This window comes from Globicephala melas, chromosome 1 (assembly GCF_963455315.2).
Source record: "Globicephala melas chromosome 1, mGloMel1.2, whole genome shotgun sequence".
NCBI lineage: Eukaryota > Metazoa > Chordata > Mammalia > Artiodactyla > Delphinidae > Globicephala > Globicephala melas.
The window spans coordinates 45125748-45142788 of NC_083314.1; the positions used below are offsets into that span (position 1 = coordinate 45125748).

The 17041-nt window shown below is 38.0% G+C and overlaps 1 protein-coding gene across 4 annotated transcripts in view; it reads right to left on the bottom strand.

Annotated features, from left to right (window-relative positions):
* Positions 1-2596: 2596 nt before the first annotated feature.
* SWT1 (SWT1 RNA endoribonuclease homolog) overlaps positions 2597-17041 on the bottom strand; it is a 91698-nt gene continuing 77253 nt past the window's right edge. For 2 of the 4 annotated variants that reach the window (XM_030873042.2, XM_030873047.3), the window contains exon 19: positions 2597-4243. In XM_030873042.2, the coding sequence (XP_030728902.1) occupies positions 4114-4243 (130 nt within the window). In that variant the 3' untranslated portion in view covers positions 2597-4113. The remainder of the gene's footprint in view (positions 4244-17041) is intronic. The other 2 variants (XR_009563260.1, XR_009563259.1) reach the window with 2 other exon arrangements.

Genomic DNA, 17041 nt, shown 5'->3' on the forward strand with positions numbered 1-17041 from the left:
ATCTACCTTCTGCATTATGCAAGTGTTCTGTCTCTATCTTAACCAAAAGTGATGCCAAATCCTTACAAGGTACAGGCTTGAAAGAAAACATCTGATAAGGGATTTGCATCCAGAGCTCTCTAAGCTCAATAAAACCATCCAGTTTTCAAATGGGCAAAAGGTTTAGAACAAGACACTCCACCAAAGAAGATAAATGGAGTCTAATAATAACATGAAAACATGCTTACTGTCATAGATCATTAGGAAAATGTAAAAAGCAAAATGACAACTGGAGCTCTCAAATTGCTGGAGGAATTACAAAATTGTAAGGTCAGTTTGGAAAAAGTTTGACAGTTTTTTATAAAGTTAAATATCCTATGACACAGTAATCCCATTCCTAGGTATTTATCCAAGTGAAATGAAACCCTGTTCTTACAGAAACCTGTGTATGAATATAGCAGCTTTATTCATAATCACCAAAAACTGAAAATTCAAATATCCTTCCAACTGGTGAATGAATGGAAGGGTACATGAATAAAATGGAATACTACTCAGGAATAAAAACACTGAAGTATTTATTGATAAAACAACATGGATGGATCCTCAGAAGCATCATGCTAAGTGAAAAGCCAGCTTCAAAAGCCTCCATTTGCATAGCATTCTGGAAAAGAGCTACATGGATAGCAGACACATCAGTGGCTTCCTGAGATGGGGATGGGAGTTGGCTACAAAGGGGCACAAGGGAATTTCGAGGAGCAATGGAACTCATTACTTGAGTGTGCTGGTGATTATGTGATTGTGTTTGACAAAACTCAAAACTACAGTTTTACACTTGAAAAAGTTTTGTCTTTCTAGCTTAACCAAACCTTTAAAGGGAAAAGCCTTTTTTAAAAAGTCTAGGACATGTCAATATTTTACCTGACTGGAAATCACATCAGGGAACCGTTCATCCCCACTGGCCATGCAAGGGTATGTACTGAGTTAATGTAGTTCAGCGATAACCATTAGTCTACAATAAGAGTTGCAAAGGCTAGGATACTGAATTTGGTTTGTAGTTAGGAGCAGCGAGCCATGTTGGTAACTGAGATTTGAGTGTCTTACTGCCTTACCTTATAGGTTCATAGCTGTAAATTCTGCTTAAGCTCATGGAGTTGTTTATTTTCACTGGAGTGGGGTTTTTTGTTGTTTGTTGGCAAAATAGCTTAAAGAGCCACCAACTGGGAGGGAGACTGGACTGTCAGTCCAATCTAAATCGGAAAAGGAGTATGGGTGGCAGCACTTCCTAAGTGGAGGATGCATTTCATTATTCAGTAGTGAGGTATATTCCCTCTGAGAAGATAAAGGTAACTTCATCCCATCTCACACGGTAGGGAGCTAAAAGGCTCCAATAGATAGGTGGGCGTGGGGAGATGTCACATCAGGAGTATAAACAATAAAAGCTAGGTTCTTAAGGGAGACCATGACACTAAATAATTGTGGATCAACCCTGAAAGGGTGAAAGAACTTGTGTTTTAAGATGATGGCCAAAAGATCAAGGAAATAAAGTTTCAGGTTTGTCTTGTGTCCCCTGTCTTTCATGACAGGCAAAGACAATGATAGGAGAGTGAAATTAATCCATCTATGAAGTTCCAATCTGTGCAGTCCCAAGTGCCCACTGCAGGTCCTAACAGGAGGACCCAGTAGGGTACAACAGACTCTAAGTCTTTAGCCAACTTTTCTTTGGCTCAGAATGCTGGAAGAGCTGTGGCCTGGCCAAGCCAGGGGACCCTCCCTGGTCCTTTCCAGAAGGAAATGGACTATCTTGTGGAGGTAAGCTGGAAAAGGCTACAGTAAAATGGTTCCAGGAACTTTGCTGTCAAAATCCTCAGGGATGCTTCTCAGGAAGTTATCACCAGCTTCTCACTAAGGCAAGACTTTATGTAGAGAGCCCTTGCCCTCATGTGACTTTTCCCATCAGTCCCTTCTGGTTCATGGCATGCTTATGAAGCTTCTGCCCCAAATATAATAGCTATGTTTACTGAATGGAGATTTTAAAACCTGGAGTTCTAAAGATATGATAATTTCCCATGAAAACAAACTTACCAAGGTGGGGCTTAGGATCCTTATGTCAACTGAGTTACTCCAATCCAGAGGGGAGACCCAGAAAAGAGCGAGCAGGGGATGGGAGGAAAGGGATACCTCAACTCCCACACTGTACTGTTAGAAAAAAAGTATAAATTAAAGTTTAAGAAAAGAAGGCAACAAAAAGAAGGAAAAAAAACCCCAAAACCCTTACATTTCAAAGAAACAAACACTAAAAAAATTTTAAAGAATGTCTTCTAAAGATAAAAATAAGACTAGAAAAGTTAAAACATTTTCACATATCAAAATAAATATTTAGGGCTTCCCTGGTGGTGCAGTGGTTGAGAGTCTGCCTGCCGATGCAGGGGACATGGGTTCATGCCCCGGTCCGGGAAGATCCCACATGCCGCGGAGCGGCTGGGCCCGTGAGCCATGGCCGCTGAGCCTGCGCATCTGGAGCCTGTGCTCCGCAACAGGAGAGGCCACAACAGTGAGAGGCCCGCGTACCGCAAAAAAAAAAAAAAAAAAAAAAAAAAAAAAATTTAAAAAGGTTGAAAATTGACAAATTAACGCACAAAGTGAAAGACACATAGATTAGGATAAAATTAAAATCCACATGCATAGGGTGAAATACGTAGAAGTATTCAGATGATAGGAGTGAAAAGAAATTTCCTAAAAAGTATAACATATTAAAAAGATAAGAGAGAAAAAGGGAGGTAATGAAGCACAGCAAGGAGTTCCCTGGCAGTCCAGGGGTTAGGACTCTGCGCTTTCACTGCAGTGGCCCACGGTTCAATCCCTAGTCAGGGAACTAAGATCCTGCAAGCTGCGACCAAAACAACAACAACAGCAACAAAAACAAAGCAGGGCAAAACTCAATAACAACTAGAAGCAGCTGAGGGATAAAAGTCTGAAGACATATTTGGTAGGGGGAGGGGATGGAAAAGGAAAGAGGCAGACAGCAGAGGTGCTCTGGAAGCTTCTCCTTCTACCCAGGCTCATATCCCTGAGGGCACTTTGAGCCCCAGGAGGAGGTGTGGCTTTCTAAGCAAACAAAGCTCATTCGGATCCTTCTTCCTGCTAGTGGGCATCCTGCATAGTTCTCTTTCATTGGAGGTTCACTTTTATAATCATACCTGTATGCAGTTCAGAAAAAAAATTTGGAAGTAAAATGAAAAGCAAAATCACTAAAAATAATTCATTGCTTTTTAAAAAAAATAAATTAACATTTATAATAGAATACCAAATTAGATTTAATCTAATGTATTAACAAAAGCATAATATACTTTAGTAAACAAGGATTTCCATAGATGGTATTTATAACTAAAGAAGTCAGTTAAACACTTGGTTTAGCCAGGGGCAAACATCAGCCACTGCTACCTGATAAATCCATGCTGTTTCACATTTAAGAGGACACTGAGCAGAGGGGTCTCCCTGTTTATCCCATGAGAAATGCACTGAGAAGTGACAAGGCCAGGGAAGAAAAGAGGCTACTGCAGCAAGTTGGAGCCAAAGTCAAAATTCTACTTCCCTTACCTTGGGGGAAGTAGAAGGGATACGTATTACGTATTGTGTCTACATGGAAGACAGTTTGATCATAGAACAGCCCAGGGTAAGATTTCTCTTGTGGAATATGGTGAGCATGGTCATGTCCTAATTCTTTCTTGAGGTTTGGAAACGTCTCTGGTCACATACCCAAATTTATTGTTGAGAGAGATGCTAACACTGTGTCCTGGGCCTTCCTCAGATGCCGCAGTGGCTCTTGCCCTAAGATGACCAAAAAGATGGCTCTCCTTTCCTTAGACACACTGGCTCAGTATTAGGAGTAGAGGTAGGGAGGTAAAGTCAACTTCAGACAAGTTGAGTTCACAGTTTATCCCACAATGGACACATCAGAACCTCAATGAGGTTGTCAGTAATAGGCAATCATCTTTTTGTACTTATGAGACATTGACATTTGAGACATTTCTTAAGACATTTCTTGCAAGTCTCCCGGGTTTGGCACAAAAGGTTGAAAGCTACTCTGTTGTTCCTGAAGACAGATGCATTCCTTCTAAGTTACAAAATCAGCACTTAGGTTCTATAGTTGAGCATGTCTTCACACCATCCCCTGTTTTTGGCCTCCATATAGACGGAGGCATTGCACTGTTGCATGGTGTGTTCCATCTCAACCAGCTGGCGGCATCCGATGGTTAACTTTTCCCTAGGGGATAAAGAAATTTTATATCACTACAAGAGAGCTAGTCAGATAAATAAAAAAAATCTTAATACAACAGGAGAACACTGGGAGTTGAAATACATTATTTGATATCTGAGAGCGAAAATGCCAAAGTTATGGATCCTTAGCCCAAACCAAACAACATGGGAGGATAAGCACTTAGCAGCACGTGTTCGCAGACAGTCAACATGGAGATGATTTTGGTGCAATTCCTTCATTCAGGAATAAAGCTTCCCATGGCAGACCTGCTGTCAACAAGAACGCTGTGGAGTAGATCACATATTTTTGTTTTATTTGGCTTGGGAGTTAGAGAACAGGTAAACTGGAGGATACTAAGAGGGTGCAACTCCAGACAGGAGCAGACACTGGTGAGGGGATAGGAAGTTGACAGAGCTTCAACTCTTAAAGAGAATTGTCAAGATAGGTAACCTAGTCATTAACAAATGAATACTAGATAATTACTCTAAACCAGAGGTGGGGAAGCAGGGAGTAAAGGCCTGATATTTGCCATGACTACTCACAATTTTATCTAAGATGAAGCCTGGCTGGACTCTCAAAAGCTGACAGGAGGCCTACAAGCTGTGAGGTCTTTAAGTTATCGGTTAGAGCACCAATCCATTATACATGGTGTCTATAGAGTTCAAATCTCATGGAAACCTATTTAAATCTATTGAGAGATGGTCTACACAAGTTCACGAAGAATACCCAGTACCCAGTACAGCATCTGGTATATAAAGGTGTTCAAGAAATGGCAGTTATGAAAATTACACTGTTATGACTTCTTTGGCTTCTAAGATTGCTCTGAACCATGTCCAGAGTGTCGGGGAGGACTTCCAGCTGCCTTTGCACACTGCCCCTCCTCCCTCACGGATCCCTTGATGCAGGGTATGAAGAAAAAAGAAGTCAATCAGAGCTCAAGGACTAGGATGAGAGCTAGGAGCCGCAGCAAAGTAAATACACTGTATTTTGAGCAGCCTCACTTCCTGAAGACGTGTGGCTTCCCTGGGGCTGGCTGAAACCTGACTTTTGGCTTTGTGTTACTCTAGTCCTGTTTCCTGCATTTGGAGTGCTTAAAATCAGTGTTATGTCGTTGCCAGTTCTTTATAACTGCTCAGAAAATGATTTTCCGAAGACCCTAAGAGGTCCAAAATTGGAGAGATGTAAAATGTCTTCTTATAAACTTGAAAATGAAATAAAAAGGGCAGGCCCCTATTCCTGTTCTTGGTTACTTATTCCACATGTGGAAGAAAATTCCTTAGTAACTAGACTTTTAATCTATTTCGATGTCTTTTCTTTTTCTTCTCCTCTTTTTTCCTCCTCTCATAGCTAAGAGGAGAGCCCTATCCCCTCTTTTCATCCTAATGGCATTTGGTTTTACTTGTGGGAGTCAGCATTCTGACAATGGATTATCACCTACAGATTTTGCTTCCTGCATCAAGTTGTCATTGCTGGCTGAGGAAAGTACCAGGTGTTTTTCATCACATGTGTTGGGTCTATAACTAGACTATGAAGATAGTAATTCTTGAGTTCCTTTTCCCTGTGGATTATATGTAGAATGGCAGAATATTAGATATGGCAGAATATTAACACTTTTGTCTACCATTCTGTAGCATCCCCAATGAATCATCTCACCTTGGCTTTCACCTCCAGGTGATGAGATATTTACAACTGAGAGAAAGGCCATTACATATTTTGATATCTCTTAATTGCTAGAAAGTTCTTCCTTTACATTGGGCCTTAAAAAATTACCTATCTGACCTGTCTGCCTAAATTAAAACAAAACAAAAAGTTGCTATTCTTATTTCTTCTAATAGTACAAATATTTTATGTCCCTTATAGTGACCCTATTTCTCTTTTCCAAACTAAACAATCCCAACTCCTAATCCTTTCTGGAACAAAGCTCGAGACTGGAGGTTGCTTCTAGTTCTGCAATTCTATATTGCTCATGAAACTTCTAAAGAACTGCCGCTGTCTTTCTAAATTGTCCTATTATGAGTATCAAACTTAATTTGACCAAATCTCAGATGGGTCAAAATAACTGGAAACTTGATCAGATCAATTAAAAAATAATTCCAGTGGTTATCTGACTCATTTCCATAGCTAGTTTTGTCAAAGTGGCATGGCAGTAGTGAATTTAAGTGCCCTAACTCCAATATTTGATGCAGTTTTTCCAAAATCCTTTTTAGGTACAAGAAAAAAGTCTACAATGGATATGTTTTACAACTCTCTCAATGTTTCTATACATTTGCAATGTGCATCTCAAATAAAGGAAAAATGGAATACAGTGTAGTGCATATAAAAACAGTATATAAACAGTTTCTGATTCAGAAGGTCTGGGCTGGAGCCTTAGAGTTTGCATTCCTTGCAAGTTCCCAGGTGGTGCTGACACTCAGGTCCAGGAACCACAGCTCTAATGTAATCTAGAAGATACTACCATGGAGCCAATTCCTGGAGTCAGAAAGCAGTAATCCCTGAAAGCACCTGCTAGAAGGAAAACAAGGCTGCTCCTGATACACATGCCTCAGGCAGCATATTACGTGGATACGCCAGGTACTTTATGGAGCTGATGTCACAAACTAATGTGCATTTCACATAGAAAAAATGACCTTAGAGACTTGTCTTGCCAACATGTCAGAACATTCTGTCAAACAAAGTGAATTAAATACTGTTCCTATTTCTCATATATGTAGAAGATATCACACATAAGATATTTGTTTGATAATCTTGTTATAATTTACCATCCTGGATTTTCTGAGCAAACTCCTCATCTGCTCAGGGTAAGCAGTGCTCAGACCCCACTGGCAAGAGCAAAAGCTATAACAAAGAACCTACAAACTGCAGAAGACAGAAAACACTGATTTATACATATAAACATCAAGGTTCTACTGTGTCATGGAATTCAACTTTTGATCAAAGCTACTTTCAATCTGAAACCTTAATTACTTGCTTTATCAGAACCTACAAAATAGTTTTCTGTTCTTGAGCTACTTAATTTCCTCCCTATTGCAATAAATATGGTGTTGGGCACATCATAGCCTCTTCCTTCACAAGGAACACTTTACAAATCAAAAACAAAGATTAGCAAATTCAGACAATCTAAGTAACTGTCTTTGCCAAGTTAAATCATTCTTCTGTTCTCACCTCTGAGTCACAGGGAAACTCTGCTACCTCGTACCTATTGTGTTTGGCTCTGTGTCTAGTATAGACTACTGAAACGAAAAGAACCTCTGTCTTCTGGCAGCTTACATGAGCTGTGGAGTACACCAGAGGCTAATATGGGAGGGACCATTCACTGAAAATATGGCAAATAATTTCAAAACAAACAACAGAGTAACAAATCTAAAAGCTAATAACCAAAAGCCCGTTGAACAGCAATCCCCATTTTCTAATGCATTCAAGATATTAGATGTATTTGATTTCTCTTAAAACTCACACTTTTAGGATATAAGAGGGAGCTTATTAATTAATATCATAATTCAAATCCCTGGCATAGTAAGTGGAGGGAAAACAAAGAGAAAAATGGGTACTACCACTTTAACTTTGAACATTCAAGCTTGACCCTTGCACCCTCCCCCCTGCAAAAAACAAACAAACAAAAAACCAAAACCTCCAAAGTATTTAAACAGTAAGCTGAAGTCAAAATAATTTTAGACACTTGATTGAAACCATCCTGCAAGGGACTCTGCCCTCCAAGTTATATATGGTGACCTTTCTACACCTTCAAAAGTATCACTAAGGTTGGAAGACATTATATTTTTGACACAAATCTCATGTACACAAACCTTTAAATGTGGAGTATTTGTAAAGATATATAAATAAGAGTACAACTGATTAATTGAGAGTCTGAATATCAGGGTAAAAAACCATTTTCACCCCCAGCTACAACAGATAATGCATGCCCCACTGGCTTCAGATTTTCTTAGAAAACTTACTTTAATCTAGTGAGTGAGTGAATTTTCATAGTTATGCTGCCTAGTAACATTTGTGTATGATTATCAATCCTAGTGTCTTGATATCATCAAATATATTTATCAATCTAGAGTTTTACCAGTAGAAGCACCTTGATAATTAACTCTGTCACCATGTCTTCTCATACAATTTTATAGCTACACAAATACATCTGCAAATTACAAATGGCAAATAAACTGTGGTTTAGTGATACAGTGGCACATTACATAGCAGTAAAAATACCATCAGTTCTGTTACAGCTCTTGTTTAGAACACAAGAATTTGTTGCAACACCATCAATACATTAAGGAACAATTTGAGCACAACAAAAATTTTGCATTTTCTTAAACAGGATTTCAACAGTGAAAAATGCTAGATGAACAGAGAAAACTGCACAGCAGCTAAACCAAACTGCTTAGGAATACACACAATACACACATGCATGTACTTCAAATACGTACCAGCTACCTCAGCTTTCCTCCTGTTATGAGCCACAACTATTCATATCTGGTGCTACACCCTTATATCCAATTTCAGATTATACCACATCACACTAATCCACAGGCTACAACCTTTCCTATGATCACGTCCATAGCAAACTTCACCTTCTTTTAAAGGTAAAGTGTTAGATTTATTTTAGGACTTATGTATTTTTTAACCATTTTTTAACCATTTTAGGACAAATGTGTCCTAAAATGTGTAAAACTGTGATACTATTTAGATTAGGTTCCTATCTTTTTTTCAATGTCCTTTATTAAGTTTTTTTTTTTTTTTTCAGTACGTGGGCCTCTCACTGTTGTGGCCTCTCGTGTTGCAGAACACAGGCTCTGGACGCGCAGGCCCAGCGGCCATGGCTCACGGGCCCAGCCGCTCCGCGGCATGTGGGATCTTCCCGGACCGGGGCACGAACCTGTGTCCCTTGCATCGGCAGGCAGACTCTCAACCACTGTGCCACCAGGGAAGTCCACTTATTAAGTTTGTGAGTGATGTACCCCAACTCCACCTTTTCTATGAGACCTGTGGCTTTTATTGCATGAATTTGCATAGTTCAGTATGCAGTATGCAATCTGCATAACAGTGATACTTAGGAACACATATGTCATGTTATAATAGAACTGAGTGTAAACTGACTATTGCTCCATGCCTCAATGTGGATGAATCTCAATGTTGAAATAAGGAACAATACAAAGAGGGCAGACAGCAGAAGCAAGAAGAACAATTCTGCAGCCTGTGGAAGGAAAACCACATTCGCAGAAAGACAGACAAAATGAAAAGGCAGAGAACTTTGTACCAGATGAAGTAACAAGCTAAAACCCCAGAAAAACAACTAAATGAAGTGGAGATAGCAACCTTCCAGAAAAAGAATTCAGAATAATAATAGTGAAGATGATCCAGGACCTTGGAAAAAGAATGGAGGCAAAGATTGAGAAGATGGAAGAAATGTTTAACAAAGACCTAGAAGAATTAAAGAACAAACAAACAGAAATGAACAATACAATAACGGAAATGAAAACTACACTAGAAGGAATCAATAGCAGAATAACTGAGGCAAAAAACAGATAAGTGACCTGGAAGACAGAACAGGGGAATTCACTGCTGCAGAAAGGAATAAAGAAAAAACAATGAAAAGAAATGAAGACAGCCTAAGAGACCTTTGGGACAACATTAAGTGCAACAACATTCGCATTTATAGGGGTCCCAGAAGGAGAAGAAAGAGAGAAAGGACCTGAGAAAATATGTGAAAAGATTACAGTCGAAAACGTCCCTAACATAGTTAGGAAATAGCCACCCAAGTCCAGGAAGCGCAGAGAGTCCCAGGCAGGATAAACCCAAGGAGAAACAGGCTGAGACACATAGTAATCAAATTGACAAACATTAAAGACAAAGAAAAATTATTGAAAGCAACAAGGGAAAACGACAAATAACATACAAGGGAACTCCCATAAGGTTAACAGCTGATTTCTCAACAGAAACTCTACAAGCCAGAAGGGAGCGGCACAATATATTTAAAGTGATGAAAGGGAAGAACCTACAACCAAGATTACTCTACCCGGCAAGGATCTCATTCAGATTCGACAGAGAAATCAAAAGCTTTACAGACAAAAAAGTTAAGAGAATTCAGCACCACCAAATCAGCTCTACAACAAATGCTAAAGGAAATTCTCTAAGGGGGAGACACAAAAGAAGAAAATGACCAACAAACACAAACCCATAACAATTAAGAAAATGGTAACAGGAACATACACATCGATAATTACCTTAAATGTGAATGGATTAATGCTCCAACCAAAAGACACAGGCTCGCTGAATGGATACAAAAACAAGACCCATACATATGCTGTCTACAAGAGACCCACATCAGACCTAGGACACATACAGACTGAAAGTGAGGGGATGGAAAAAGATATTACATGCAAGTGGAAATCAAAAGAAAGCTGGAGTAGCAATACTCATATCAGATAAAATAGACTTAAAAATAAAGAATGTTACAAGAGACAAGGAAGGACACTACATAATGATCAAGAGATCAATCCAAGAAGAAGATATAACAGTTATAAATATATATGCACCCAACATAGAAGCAACTCAATACATAAGGCAACTGCTAACAGCTATGAAAGAGGAAATTGACAGTAACACAACAATAGCAGGGGATGTTAACACCTCCCTTACTCCAATGGACAGATCATCCAGACAGAAAATTAATAAAGAAACACAAGCTTTAAATGACATAATAGACCAGATAGATTTAATTGGTATTTATAGGACATTCCATCCAAACACAGCAGATTACACTTTCTTCTCAAGTGCACATGGAACATCCTCCAGGATAGATCACATCTTGGGTCACAAATCAAGCCTTGGTAAATTTAAGAAAACAGAAATCATATCAAGCATCTTTTCCGACCACAACGCTGTAAGATTAGAAATCAATTACAGGGAAAAAAACGTAAAAAACACAAACACATAGAGGTTAAACAATATGTTACTAAATAACCAGAGATCAAAGAAGAAATTGAGGAGGAAACAAAAAAATACCTAGAGAAAAAAGACAACGAAAACACGACAATCCAAAACCTATGGGATGCAGCAAAAGCAGTTCTAAGAGGGAAGATTGTAGCAATACAAGCCTACCTCAAGAAACAAGAGAAATCTCAAAAAAACAATCTAACCTTACACCCAAAGGAACTAGAGAAAGAAGAACAAACAAAACCCAAAGTTAGTCGAAGGAAAGAAATCATAAAGATCAGAGCAGAAATAAATGAAATAGAAACAAAGAAAACAATAGCAAAGATCAAGAAAACTAAAAGCTGGTTCTTTGAGAAGGTAAACAAAATTGATAAACCTTTAGCCAGACTCAACAAGAAAAAGAGAGGACTCAAATCAATAAAATTAGAAATGAAAAAGGAGAAGTTACAATAGACACCACAGAACTACAAAGTATCATAAGAGACTACTACAAGCAATTCTATGCCAAGAAAATGGACAATCTGAAAGAAATGGACAAATTCTTAGAAAGGTAAAACCTTCCAAGACTGAAACAGGAAGAAACAAAATATGAACAGACCAATCTCAGGTAATGAAATTGAAACTGTGATTAAAAATCTTTCAAGGAACAAAAGTCTAGGACCAGATGGCTTCACAGGTGAATTCTATCAAACATTTAGAGAAGAGCTAACACCTATCCTTCTCAAACTCTTCTAAAAAATTGCAGAGGAAGCAACATTCCCAAACATATTCTATGAGGGCACCATCACTCTGATACCAAAACCAGATAAGGATACTACTAAAAAAGAGAATTACAGACCAATATCACTGATGAATATAGATGCAAAAATCCTCAACAAAATACTAGCAAACAGAATCCAACAACACACTGAAAGGATCATACACCATGATCAAGGGATGCAAGGATTCTTCAATATATGCAAATCAATCAATGTGATACACCATATGAACAAATTGAAGAAGAAAAACCATATGATCATCTCAATAGATGCAGAAAAAGCTTCTGACAAAATTCAACACCCACTTATGATAAAAACTCTCCGGAAAGCAGGCATAGAGGGAACCTACCTCAACATAATAAAGGCCATATACAACAAACCCACAGTAAACATCATTCTCAATGGTGAAAAACTGAAAGCATTTCCTCTAATATCAGGAACAAGAAAAGGATGTCCATTCTAGCCACTATTATTCAACACAGTTTTGGAAGTCCTAGCCACTGCAATCAGAGAAGTAAAAGAAATAAAAGGAATACAATGGAAAAGAAGAAGTAAAGCTGGCACTGTTTGTAGATGACATGATACTATACATAGAGAATCCTAAAGATGTCACCAGAAAACTACTAGAGCTAATCAATGAATATGGTAAAGTTGCAGAATACTAAATGCACAGAAATCTCTCACATTCCTATACACTAACAACAAAAGATCAGAAAGAGAAATTAAGGAAACAATCTCATTCACCACTGCAACAAAAATAATTAAATACCTAGGAATAAACCTACCTAAGGAGGTAAAAGACCAGTACTCAGAAAACTATAAGACACTGATGAAAGAAATCAAGATGACACAAACAGATGGAGAGATATACCATGTTCTTGGATTGGAAGAATCAATATTGTGAAAATGACTATTCTACCCAAAGCAATCTACAGATTCAATGCAATCCCTATCAAATTACCAATGGCATTTTTTTACAGAACTGTAACAAAAAATCTTAAAATTTGTATGGAGACACAAAAGACCCCGAATAGACAAAGCAGTCTTGTGGGAAGAAAACGGAGGTGGAGGAATCAAGACTCCCTGACTTCAGACTATACTACAAAGCTACAGTAATCAAGACAATATGGTATTGGCACAAAAATAGAAATATAGATCAATGGAACAGGAGAGAAAGCCTAGAGAGGAACCCATGCACCTATGGTCAACTAATCTATGACAAAGGAGGCAAGGATATACCATGGAGAAAAGACAGTCTCTTCAATAAGTGGTGCTGGGAAAACTGGACAGCTACATGCATGTAAAAGAATGAAATTAGAACACTCCCTAACACCATACACAAAAATAAACTCAAAATGGATTAAAGACCTAAATGTAAGACCGGACACTATAAAACACTTAGAGGAAAATATCGGAAGAACACTCTTTGACATAAATCACAGCAAGATCTCTTTTGATCCACCTCCTAGAGTAATGGAAGTATAAACAAATGGGACCTAATGAAACTTAAAAGCTTTTGCAAAGCAAAGGAAACTACAAACAAGACAAAAAGACAACCCTCAGAATGGGAGAAAATATTTGCAAATGAATCAACAGACAAAGGATTAATCTCCAAAATATATAAACAGCTCATGCAGCTCAATATTAAAAAAACAAACAACCCAATCCAAAAATGGGCAGAAGACCTAAATAGACATTTCTCCAAAGAAGACATACAGATGGCCAAGAAGCACATGAAAAGCTGCTCAACATCACTAATTATTAGAGAAATGCAAATCAAAACTACAATGAGGTATCACCTCACACCGGTTAGAATGGGCATCATCAGAAAATATACAAACAACAAATGCTGGAGAGGGTGTGGAGAAAAGGGAACCCTCTTGCACTATTGGTGGGAATGTAAATTGATACAGCCACTATGGAGAACAGTATGGAGGTTCCTTAAAAAACCAAAAATAGAATTACCATAGGACCCAGCAATCCCACTACTGGGCATATACCCAGAGAAAACCATAATTCAAAAATACACATGCACCCCAATGTTCATTGCAGCACTATTTACAATAGACAGGTCATAGAAGCAACCTAAATGCCCATCGACAGACGAATGGATAAAGAAGATGTGGTACATATATACAACGGAATATTACTCATCCATGAGAAGGAACGAAATTGGGTCATTTGTAGAGATGTGGATGGATCTAGAGACTGTCATACACAGTGAAGTAAGTCAGAAAGAGAAAAACAAATATTGTATATTAACGCATATATGTGGAACCTAGAAAAATGGTACAGATGAACAGGTTTCCAGGGCAGAAATGGAGACACAGATGTAGAGAACAAATGTATGGACACGAAGGGGGGAAGTGGCGGGGGTGGTGGTGGTGGTAGGATGAATTGGGAGATTGGGATTGACATATATACTCTAATATGTATAAAATAGATAACTAATAAGAACCTGCTGTATAAAAAAATAAATAAAATAAAATTCAAAAAATAAATAAAAACAAAATAAGCCTTGATTCCCCATTCATATCATCTGAGAGGGTCCCTTTAAAGATGGAGGCTGATGGAAAATTTGAAAATGGCTATCACTTGTAGAATATATGACCACTATTATTGTATGTAATTTTTGTTTGTTTTTTGGCTGTCTTTCCTCCCCATCCACCAGCCCCCTTCCCCTCCTTTAACATGAGCTAAAGGGCAGAATGGTGTGATGGGAAAAAGAAAAGAAAAATTTTGGTAAAGCTAGTATTTTGATAAGAACCCTAAATACTTCTTTATACATTAGTAGTTTCAAAAATAAACTACGAAAATCTTTGGGGAGAAGAATTTGTCAACAGATTATCAAGATCTTTTAAGATGTTCATAGTCTAAAGAAATAGAAACATGGTCAAAGATTTCTGCAGATACTGAACACAGTATTACATAAAGTGGTTTAAAAATGGAAATATGGTCAATGTCCAACATTTAAGGAAATACTTAACTGAATAATGGTACATTTAGACAATGTAAGTATATATAGACATTAAAAATGATGCTTGTTGAGATTCTGGTTACAGAGGTGTGGGTTATTGAGGTTTGTTAAGTTGGAAAATAAATAGTATACAGAACCATATATATACAGTATAATCTATGTAAAAGTATATTAAAAAATGAAATTTATCTGCAATTTCTGCATTTTTATAAGCATGTATTATATTGATTACATAATAAAATTTTTAAGTAAAAACAAACAAACAAAACAATATGGATCAATGGAACAGAATAGAGAGCCCAGAAATAAATCCACACACCAATGGACAATTAATCTTCTACAAAGGAGGCAAGAATATACAGTGGGGTAAAGACAGTCTCTTCAGCAAGTGGGGTTGGGAAAGTTGGACAGCCGTATGTAAACCAATGAAGCTAGAACACACCCTCACACCATACACAAAAATAAACTCAACATGGCTTAAAGACTTAAATATAAGACAAGACACCATAAAACTCCTAGAAGAAAACATAGGCAAAACATTCTCTGACATAAATCGTAGCAATGTTTTCTTTGGTCAGTCTCTCAAGGCAACAGAAATAAAAGCAAATATAAACAAATGGGACCTAATCAAACTTATAAGCTTTTGCACAGCAAAGGAAACCATAAACAAAATGAAAAGACAACCTACAGAATGGGAGAAAATATTGGCAAATGATGCGACTGGCAACAGCTTACTTTCCAAAGTATACAAACAGCTCATACAACTCAACAACAACAAAAACAAACAACCCAATCGAAAAATGAACAGAAGACCTAAATAGACATTTCTCCAAAGAAGACATACAGACGGCCAGTAGGCACATGAAAAGATGCTCATCATCCCCAATTATTAGAGAAATGCAAATCAAAATTACAATGAGGTACCATCTCACACCAGTCAGAATGGAAATGGGTGTGGAGAAAAGGGAACCCTTTTACACTGTTGGTGGGAATGTAAATTGGTGCAGCCACCATGGAAAACAGTATGGGGGTTCTTCAAAAAACTAAAAATAGAGTTGCCATATGATCCAGCAATCCCACTCCTAGGCATACACCCAGACAAAGCTATAATTTGAAAAGATACATGCAGCCCTGTGTTCACAGCAGTACTATTTACAATAGCCAAGACATGGATACAACCTAAATGTCCACTGACAGATGAATGGAGAAAGATGTGGTATACACACACACACACACAGACATACACACACACACGATGGAATATTACTCAGCCATAAAAAAGAATGAAATAATGCCATTTGCAGCAACAGGGATGGACCTTTTAAGTGAAGTAAGTCAGAAAGACAAATACTGTATGATATCACTTACACGTGGAATCTAAAATATGACACAAATGAACATATCTTTGAAACAAAAACAGACTCACAGATACAGAGAACAGACTTGTGTTTGCCAAGGGGGAGGCGGGGTCGGGGAGGGAAGGATTGGGAGTTGGGGGTTAGCAGATGCAAACTATTACATTTAGAATGGATAAACAACAAGGTCCTACCATATAACACAGAGAACTATATTCGATATCCTGTGATAAACCATAATGGAAAAGAATATGAAAAAGAATATAAATATATATGTATAACTGAGTCACTTTGCTGTACAGCAGAAATTAACACAACACTGTAAATCAACTGTACTTCAATAAAATTATAAAAAAAAACAATATGGGTTGGGGGTTGGGGGCAGGGGTTATGGGACTGGAGGGCAACCCTGGAAGGGTTAAATGGGTATTTAATCCTCATGAATTTGTCTGCCTTGGCCCAGGATTGAAGGGCTTTACACCTATACCCTGTGTGTACTACGTATATATCCCCACTAAGGAGAACATGGGAGGGAGGATACAAATAAAGGTGGGTAAAGGTCTATTTTATCAACTGAATGGCAGGCATATGAGTATTCTTTATACGAGCTGTTCTTCAAAACATAGACTGGGGAATGTAGACTCTTTCAAAGGGTCTGTGAGGTCAAAGGTACTTCCGTAAGACTAAGACGTGATTTGCCTTTTGAATTCTCGTCCTTATGAGAGTGTACAACAGTTTTCCATAGATATGTAACATGGGATTACTGAGACTAAAT